Source organism: Myotis lucifugus, unplaced genomic scaffold (genome assembly GCF_000147115.1).
Source record: "Myotis lucifugus unplaced genomic scaffold, Myoluc2.0 scaffold_808, whole genome shotgun sequence".
NCBI classification, from domain to species: domain Eukaryota; kingdom Metazoa; phylum Chordata; class Mammalia; order Chiroptera; family Vespertilionidae; genus Myotis; species Myotis lucifugus.
Genome location: NW_005871856.1, coordinates 161,539 through 170,676, shown reverse-complemented (window position 1 = coordinate 170,676; position 9,138 = coordinate 161,539). Strand labels below are relative to the sequence as shown.

The 9,138-nt window shown below is 62.5% G+C and overlaps 1 protein-coding gene across 1 annotated transcript in view; it reads right to left on the bottom strand.

Annotated features, from left to right (window-relative positions):
* Positions 1-9,138, bottom strand: part of PPFIA4 (PTPRF interacting protein alpha 4) — a 30,264-nt gene that overhangs the window by 3,448 nt on the left and 17,678 nt on the right. Inside the window, 10 exon segments of the mRNA XM_023747167.1 lie at positions 1,995-2,170; positions 3,266-3,292; positions 3,776-3,838; positions 4,411-4,611; positions 5,005-5,086; positions 5,512-5,602; positions 7,285-7,451; positions 7,679-7,812; positions 7,940-7,975; positions 8,325-8,565. Coding sequence (XP_023602935.1) covers positions 1,995-2,170; positions 3,266-3,292; positions 3,776-3,838; positions 4,411-4,611; positions 5,005-5,086; positions 5,512-5,602; positions 7,285-7,451; positions 7,679-7,812; positions 7,940-7,975; positions 8,325-8,565 — 1,218 coding nt within the window.

The following is a 9,138-nucleotide window of genomic DNA, read 5'->3' as shown; positions in this document are numbered from 1 at the left end:
CACCACAGCCTCAGGGCCACGTCCCGCCCATGCTGCCCACGTCCTCCAGCACAGACAGCCCCCAGACGCTCTGCTCCACCTGCACGCGCCCCGCAAGGCCACCTCCCTCTCTGGTCCCCTGTCCTCCCTCAGCCCGGTTGGGCCTCACGGTGAAGTTCTCAGCATGGACGCAGCATGGCCCTCCCTCTCCAGGACTGAGTGACAAAGACCCGACTGCCCACCAGTCACAGGGAAAGATACCCTTTTGTGTTCCCATTTCACCGGCTCCTCACACAAGCCCATGGATGCTACCGGGTCCTCCCACACCGTCTGAGCTCAGGGACGCCCGCCTCGCTGCCCACAGGCCTCGGGGCCTTTGCACTGGCTGCACTGCTGCCAGGAGCACTCCCATTCTGCTGCCTTACGGCCTTGCTGAAACGCCGCCGTGCCCACCTGACTATACGACCATCACCACCCAGCCCACCCCAGCCTCCTTACCCAGGTCTAACTTTCCTGCCACTCGATCCCAGTTAGCATGGAAGCTCCCTCCCGGATCTCACCCCCTGGGACGAGTTCACAGAAAGGACCGGAAGCACTCGCGCTGCAGCAGGTGCACACGGGGCACTCGCTCCATCACAACGCACCCGCGGAGAACCAGAGCCGGGGTGAGATGGGACCCCAGAGGCCATGCACGCCTCACGCAGGAGGCAGCACCCGTGCCAGCCTCTGGGGACGGAGAGCTCACTACCTCCCGGGCAGCTCGTCCCGCCTCGGCCGCGACTGCTCCTCCTAAAGAGCGGCCCTGGCGTGTGGCCTCGGGTGGCGTCGCCTGCGAAGCTGAGGAGCAGAGGAGAAACTCCCTGCCAACCCCACTGTCTCCACTCCACTGAGGCCACTGCTTCGCGAGATTCGATTATGCAGACAGCTCCCTCCTCGGCCCCTCCGCTGCCCCAGCCGTTCTGCCCGGAAATCACTTCACGGCTCAGACACCCCTTCCAGGAACTAGCGACCTGGACAGTCTGAGCTGGTGTTAGCAAGGACTTCTCACACCGTTTTCAGCCCTGCTCTGCAAGCCCAGTGCCGCCTGGGGCCAGGAGGCATTTACTGCAAACGGGCGAGCAGGCTGCGGGGCTGAGGGGCTGCGGGGCTGGTGGAGTCCATGCTACAATGTGACGATAGATAGAGCTTTCAATTTGTGAGGATCCAGACATCCAAAATTTTGTGTAAAATTTCCTAGTGCTTAAAAACTAGCAACTAGCCGAACCGGTTTGGCTCAGTGGATAGAGCGTCGGCCTGCGGACTCAAGGGTCCCAGGTTCGATTCCGGTCAAGGGCATATACCTGGTTGCGGGCACATCCCCACTGGGGGGCGTGCAGGAGGCAGCTGATTGATCTCTCTCATCCATGTTTCTGACTCTCTATCCCTCTCCCTTCTTCTCTGTAAAAAATCAATAAAATATATTTTTAAAAAAAAAAGAAAGAAAAAGAAAAAGATGTAAAAAAAAAAAACAAAAAAAAAACTAGCAACTAAATTCATAATTTTAAAAATACCATGTGGGCCACACAAAACACATCTGCGGGCCAAATCCCACCCACGGCTGCCAATCTGGGACCTCCAAACACCTCTGAACAGAAGATATTTCAGCAAAGAGAGGGGAGGCCTGGGTGACATCCTGCAGCAAAGACCGTGGGTTCGGGCTGGAAGCTCAGGACGGGCACACTGGCCGGGAAAGGGCCCAGGAGCCCTGTCCTCCAGCCGGGAGGGGTCAGTGCCCCCTGCACCCGGGGTCCAGGCGAGTCGTCTCCGGGTAAACAGAATCCAGCCAGCCCGTGACGAGCATGAAACCGCCTGGGAGAAACCCCCAGGAGGGGAGTTAAGAGAAACAACTTTGGTCTTTAGGGTTGAAGGGGACAGAGTCCAGCTCCGCGAGGAGCTGCTGCCACCAGAAGGGCCACGGGAAGAGATGGGACGGAGCCCAGCGCTGGGCCCTGTCGGGAGGGCCGCTGCCTGCTCACCGGTGGAAGCTGTCCACCATCTTCAGGTGCACCCGCAGGTCCTTCTTGGTGAGGTGGTCCAGCATGCGCGCGTCCACCAGGCACTCCATGAAGTAGCTGCGGTACTGGGGCAGCCCCAGGCTGGGCAGCCACTCGTTCCCGATCCACTCGTGGCTCATGTCCCCATAGGCCAGGGTCTGGGAGGAAGGCAGTGCCAGGCTGCAGCCGACCACAGCAGTTCCGTGAACATCAGCTCGTTCACCCAGGGGTGGGCATGGTGGGAGGTGGGGTTTTAAATGAAGCTTTTTAGGTCCCAAAATGACGTGGCTCCATCAGGGACAAGCCCCCTGCACTGAGGACAAAGCAGCTCCCAGGCAGGCGTGTAGGGGCCGTGGGGCAGCTGCCTCCGATTCTCAGCCTCACCCCTGCTGGTGGCTGCAGGGCAGAGGGCGCCAGAGCCAGGGAAACCCAGGGGGGTCTGCTCCTCCCCACCCCACACCCCAGAGGGGACCCCTGAGCTCTGTGTCCCTAGCTCGAAAAAAGGTTTAACGGTTTTTACAATCACCAAGTGCGTTTCTCTAAGACCGCGATATTCAACCTTTTTCATCTCACGGCACACGTAAGCTAATTACCAAAATCCTGTGACACAAAAATACATTGTGTTTCTTGCAGACCTGACAAAAGTGGGTGTGGTTTTGACTCGTTCATAGTGTGGTGCTGGCTGCTGCCATTTTCCATGTGGAAAGCGAAGGAGGAGGCCGGGCCCTGACTGAGCCGGGCACAGCAGCCGACCCTGTGCTTAAGCCACACGCCAGCTCTGCCGGCCTTCCTGGGCTCAGCACCCGCTGCTGCGGACAGGCTGACATCTGCACTGACCGGCTTCCCTGTGCAGCCCCACCCTGGTCTCACTTGCCGGGCTCGCTGTCCAGAGGTGTGGCTGCGTTCACTGCCTGTCTCCCTAGAATACGAGCCCGAGAGGGCAGCTTGTTCACGCCTGTGTCCAGAGCCTGGAATATTTCTCACTAAGTGAATGAACGAGAGGCCTCTGCTCAGCTCACAGGCCCCCGAGAGGGCGGAGGGAGGAACAGGATGCTTCCAACCTACACCTCATCATTCCTGAAGGGAGCCCAATGGGGCGGGGGGTGGTGGGGGGGGGGATAGAGGCACCAGGCAGGCACAGCCCGCGGGCTCCTCTCCTGCCCACCTGAGAAGCCAGGACAGTAGCTAAAGGGGAACGAGGAGGGAGGGTCCTCGCAGGTGCCCTGGACCCCGCGTCCGGCAGGGGGTCTTACCTGAGCCCAGCTGCCCTCCTCACTGTCCTAGCAGGAACGTGCAGCGTGAGGGGAAATGGCCAAGTCAAGAACCTGGAAGCATGCACCCCAGGCCCCATCGAGAGGGAGCCCACACCCAGGGCTGGTGGGTGAGCAAGGAAAGTGTTGGCGAGGTTGGGAGAGGAGGCAGGTGTGGGTGCCATGCTTTCGGTAAAAGGGCAGCAAGGCCCTCCCGTCCTTGCACAGGTCTCAGCGCCAGGCAGGACCCCGGTCCAGGCCCACAGCAGCGCAGAGCTCTCTCCCCCGCCCCCCTCCCCCCCCCCACCCCGCCTGGTGCCAGCTGTGACCGTGGAATGGACTCCGCCCCCCACCCCCACCCAACCGCTCTGTCTCTCTCCTTCCCCACCAACCTCCACCTGAGAACAAGCTCAGTCACACGTCAGGGCTAATCTCACACTCGGCCGACTTCCCACAACCTTCCCCACCCGCCTTGGGCCGTCAGCCCTAACCCCAGGCCCAGGGCCGACTCACTGTTTTAGTGGATGTTGCCAGAGTTTCCACCTCTTCATGGGTGACCCAGACATTCCCGGAGGACTGCAGAGAGAGGAAACCTAGCTGGCCCTGCAGTGGGTCCCAGGGGTCCCCCGAGGACAAGGACAGAGCTCCCTCCCCGAGTCCTCCCACAGCCTGGCCCCACTCCGCTCACTGTCCAGCTCTGTGGCCCTTGCTGGGCACAGAGCCTGGCACTGGGACGTCCCCAGCGCCCCCTCAGTGAGCGAGCATGAACGCTGCAGCGCGGACAAGGGCTGCCCCAGCCACAGGGGAGGCCCACGGAGAGGCTGGAGGCCTGGGACAGAGTTCACCGATCCCACTCCCTCAGCCACCGCCATCTGACCACACAGAGCCCCGGAGTCCCAGCTGCCTGGAGGTCCGGGACTACTGGCAGAGTCAGGGGGGAGACGGAGCCCCTGGTGGTATGTGGGAGGCAGAAGCTAGGGCTGCTGGGACCCCAGAATCAACATCACCCCCTGCAGACCAGATGGACCCCTGTGTGGGGATGGGAAGTGAGGGGCAGACACAGCTACCATCTCCAAAGACCCATGGGAGGCTCGGCAGAGCTATTCCAGGGCCTGGGGAAGGGTCTTGGGGAGGGAGAGGCCACTCACAGTCCTGGAGGTGGGCGGGGCGGAGGGGCTGGTCAGCGACACCATCTCCTGGATGGCCAGCCGCAGCTTCAGCCGGTGCAGGGCGTTGCTGATGCCGATCTCCCGCTGGATCTCCGTGTCCGACAGGGCCGACATGATGGCCCCACTCTTGACGTTGGCACGACAAGCTGCCACGTACCAGGCTGGCATCCCCACCCAGAGCTGCAGACACAGGCACGGGGTCACTCAGCCGCCTCTCCAAGGGCTGGGCAACCCCAGGGCAAGGCCAGGCCCAGCCATGTCTCAGGAGAGCAGACGTGGAGAGGACCATCATCAAACGCGTCTCCCTTCACAGTGGAAACTCTGGGCCTGGGGGAGGAAGGGTCCCAGCTCTGCCCGGGGACCAGCTCCCGGGGGCGGCCACAGTCAACACCTGTGGGCCCTATGGCTCAGCAGGGCCTGCCCTTAGCCATCAAGGTAACCGCTGTGTGCTGATGGGCATGGGGGCGGGGCAAGTCTAGGTCCCATGTGTACTTGGCAGGGGAGAAGCATGCTGGGAAAGTTCTGCTCGGGAGTCCCCCACCCAGGCCCTGAGTAGACCCTCTGCCTAGGTACCTCTAGCCAGGAGACCACGGTAGGGCCGTCCCACTGGGCAAAGGGCAGTCCCTTTCGGCGGGCGTCTTCAAGCAGCTGGTGCCTTGCAGGGAGAGGAGCAGACTCAGCAGTCCTTCCTGTGCCGCCCGGGCTGGCCCCAGGGACACGGCTGTACCCCGTGCTGGGCTCCCCTGCTCACCCACCGCCCCTGCCACCCGGCTGCCACCATGCTCTGCGCCTGAAGCAGTGTGACTCCAAGACACGGGGCAGGGACCCCTCCAAACTGAGGGCGAGAGCTCTCACTGTGCACGCGGCCCGACCACGACCATCTCGGTCTGCTCTGCCAGAGCCACCCTAACAGCCAGCGCCCAGCCTCTGCGTGACCCCACAAACCAGGCCAGCTCAGTTCAGAAAGGGCCTCCTGGGCTCTGACCACCTGAGCTCAGCCCCATGCGGCCCACGGGACGGGCAGAGGTGGCAGCCAGGGGATGGGCAGGGGGAGGCAGCCAGCCTGGACGCTGCTCTTACTTCTTCTTCAGCCGCCGGTCCCTCTCTGCCTGGGTCCCCAGCTTGGCAGGCACCAGGGGCTCCTGCAGCCCGAGCTCGGAGTCTGTTAGAACTAGAAGGGAAGCAATGGCAGGTCAGCCAGACCCTCTGCTGGTCCCCCTGGTGGGTCCAGGACTGGGAGCAGACCAGCTGGAAGCTCCTCAGTGCATGGAACCCAGGGCCTGACGGGACCACCCACCATTCCCGGAGCCTCCGCTCAGCGTCCGCACCCAGGGCCCCCAGCCCCGACGGTGCCCCCGAGCGTTGGCCCTGTGGGTATTTTCCGATGGGATGGAGCCACACTGTGCGACACTAACAGCAGCAGAATCCCCACCAGAACTTGTCCCTCCTCCAAACCAAGCTGCAAAGGAGACCCGGAGAACCAGACCCGATGGGCCACGAGGCTGAGAGAATTCTCCTGGCCCCGGTCGGACGGGGAGACCACCTCTCGGGGTGTCCTCCTTCGCCAAAACCACCACGAGAACAAGGACAAGTCTGTCCGCTCCACCCACGGCCTCCTGAGCGGAGGCCGTCCCCCAGAGCGCATGCAGGGCAGCACCTGTGCGGGCACAGAGGGCAGCTGGTGTGGCTGGTCCAGAAGTCGGAGGCGCTGCCCCAGGCTCAGGTGCCAGCAGGCGGGAGGAGCACAGGAAATCGGCTTCACACAGAAGCCTCCTGCCCTGATCAGACGCAGCAACCTGGTCTGTGGCGTTCAGCTCCCCTGTGCTGGGGCAGAGGCTCCCACACAGAGTAGAGGGCTCTCCCCTCCCAGTCCTCCTAGCTCACTGGATTCTGACTCACACCTTCCCGGGTGCAGGAAGGTATAATTATGCAATTATGCATTGGGCTCAAAGGTTCCTTTTCTCATTGATCATGCAGGTTCCCCTTCATGAAATTGGTTAATGCTCTCGCTGCCTTGGGGGCTTCTAAACCTCTTCAGCTGATTCTGCAAGGCCCTTATGAGCTAACCCAGCCCAGGGTCCAAGCCCACCTTCCCCTCCCCCACCCCTCCTACCCACTCGGAACAGACTCAGCTGCATACAGGACTCTCACACCCACGTCTGACCCCCTTCCCCTCCTACTTTGCCTCTAGATTCACCCAAGATATTGACAGCAGAGCAAGCCGCTCCGTGGCCCCCACTGCACCTCGGGCATCTCACTGTCGTTGAATTGTCTCTTCGTTGCTACCTTTTCAGCAGAGCTAGTTGCAGGAATGGACTTAACACTGAGCCTGTGTCCAGAGTTACTCCACAAGTGTCTGCTAAGAAAGGACTGAGGAGATGCGGGAAGCGAGGAGGGAAGGAAGAGCTGACACGCTGTGTGCCTACCACCTGCCAGGCGTGCACTAGGGCTTCCTATCATCACACAGGTGGCGCAGGGCCCGCTGCCAGGCTCCGACTCGAACAGGCCTATGACATGTGGGTCCTGGAGGCCGGACGGGCCAGAAGGAAGTTCCAACCACACTGACGCTCCTGAAGGTCCTGGGCACAGAGCATCAGACCCTCGGCCGGACGGCCCCTCGCAGGCCCAGCCTTCACTCCGTACAGGAACCTCTTCAGCCACGGCGGCCTGACCCTAGTTGGAGCCCCCGGGGGACGGGCAGCCGCCCTCTGGGGAGCAACAGGCTAACGGAAACCCCGTCGGGCTGGGGTCCCTGCAGACAGCAGCAGCAGCAGCCAAGCCCACACCCAGCCCCCTCCTGCCTCTGGCCCTCTACTTGAACTTGGACTCGTTTGCTGGGAAGGGGGCAGAGACCGTGGCCCGCAGCTCCATCGTGGCTCAGCTGGGTCAGCCTGCCCTTCTCCTTTTTCCCAAACAGGCGGCCGATGGACGACTTGATGCCTTTGCGCTTGGCGCCCTTGTGCAAGGAGTCCTGGCTGCTGTTGCTGCTGCTGGGGTTGCTGCCCTGGTCCTCCACGGCACTGAGGGCGGCACAGAGGGGAGAAGGACAGCAGGAGGGTGGAGGTCAGAGCTCAGGAAGAACTTACAGGCAGTGCCAGAGTTGGGTGGGGGTGAGGGAGCGATCAGAGCAGGTGACAAGGGAGACGTGGGACTGTCCTTCCCTGATGGTGATTCAGAGAAGTGAGATGTCAAGATGGCTGGATGCTGTGATGGCCTTGGGGATGGAGAGCTGGGAGGGCTCCCTTACCTCTTGCCTTCCTCCTGGCTCAGGGCTGGGTGGCCGAGCTTCTCGAGCCGCAGCGTCCTGGGTGAGGAAGGAGGAGAGGTCTCACATTTTATGGTGGCTTTATCCTCTCGGTTCTGTTCCCGAGACACTGGTGACTGAACAGACAGTGGAGCCATCAGGGGATAGAGGGAGAGATCTGGCCACAGGAAGAGCGCAGCGGGGAGGCCTGGGGCTGGGGAGAAGCCAGAGAACCGACCACGGGACCTGCTCAGGCCCACTCACCTGCAGCTTCCTCCGGTGCTTCCGCAAGTCACTGGGCTGGAAGAGAGAGAAGCGTGAGCACACTCACCCTCTGGGTGCCTGCAAGTCCACCCCCAGGGGAGCCCAGGTCTCAGAAGGGGAAGGTAGGAGTCAGAACCTCGCCCAGGTCTGCAGAGACATTGCAGCAGAGAACAGCTGGCCCAGAACAATAAGCCAGGGCCTCCGAGGGGAGACAGGTGGGCAGCGGTGGGCTTCCTGAGCCCATGCTCCTCCAGGGAGAGGTGTGTCCAGAACCGTGGCGGGACGTGTGGGGTGTGCGCACATCATGGGAAGAGGTGGAGCCCTGCCAGCCCCAAGGCTGAGCCCAGCGATGACAGGCCTGCTCCTCTACTGTCCCAAGACTCACCAGGGTCATGACCCCCATTCGGTCCAGGTCCTGAACAGCACTGCGGGAGGCACACTTAGCTGTGGAGCGGCCACTAAATGCAGGAGACCCACTGGCCAAGGACAGGGCAGTCAGAGAGGTGGGGATGGGGCCGCGCCTGTGCGGCTGGGTCAGATTGAGGGCCTCCATGCTGCCGCTCGTCACTCGCGTCTCAATCTCCTCCGCGCGGAGCTCCGTGGACTCTTTCTCCTCCTGGATCATCCTGGAGGCACAGACCAGCATCAGCCCCAGCATCGGCCCCAGCATCAGCCCCAGCATCGGCCCCAGCATCAGCCCCAGCATCGGCCCCAGCATCAGCCCCAGCATCAGCCCCAGCATCGGCCCCAGCATCAGCCCCAGCATCGGCCCCAGCATCAGCCCCAGCATCGGCCCCAGCATCAGCCCCAGCATCAGCCCCAGCATCAGCCCCAGCATCAGCCCCAGCATCAGCCCCAGCATCGGCCCCAGCATCGGCCCCAGCATCGGCCCCAGCATCAGCCCCAGCATCGGCCCCAGCATCGGCCCCAGCATCAGCCCCAGCATCAGCCCCAGCACCGGCCCCAGCATCGGCCCCAGCATCAGCCCCAGCACCGGCCCCAGCACCGGCCCCAGCATCAGCCCCAGCATCGGCCCCAGCATCGGCCCCAGCATCAGCCCCAGCATCAGCCCCAGCATCATTCCCCCAAAATTTTCCCCCAGGATACCCCCAAAATACGCCCCAAAAATCGCCCCAAAAAGGCCCCCAGAACAGTCCCCAAAAAACGCCCCTAAATACCCCGGGGGGCTCCCCAAAGAA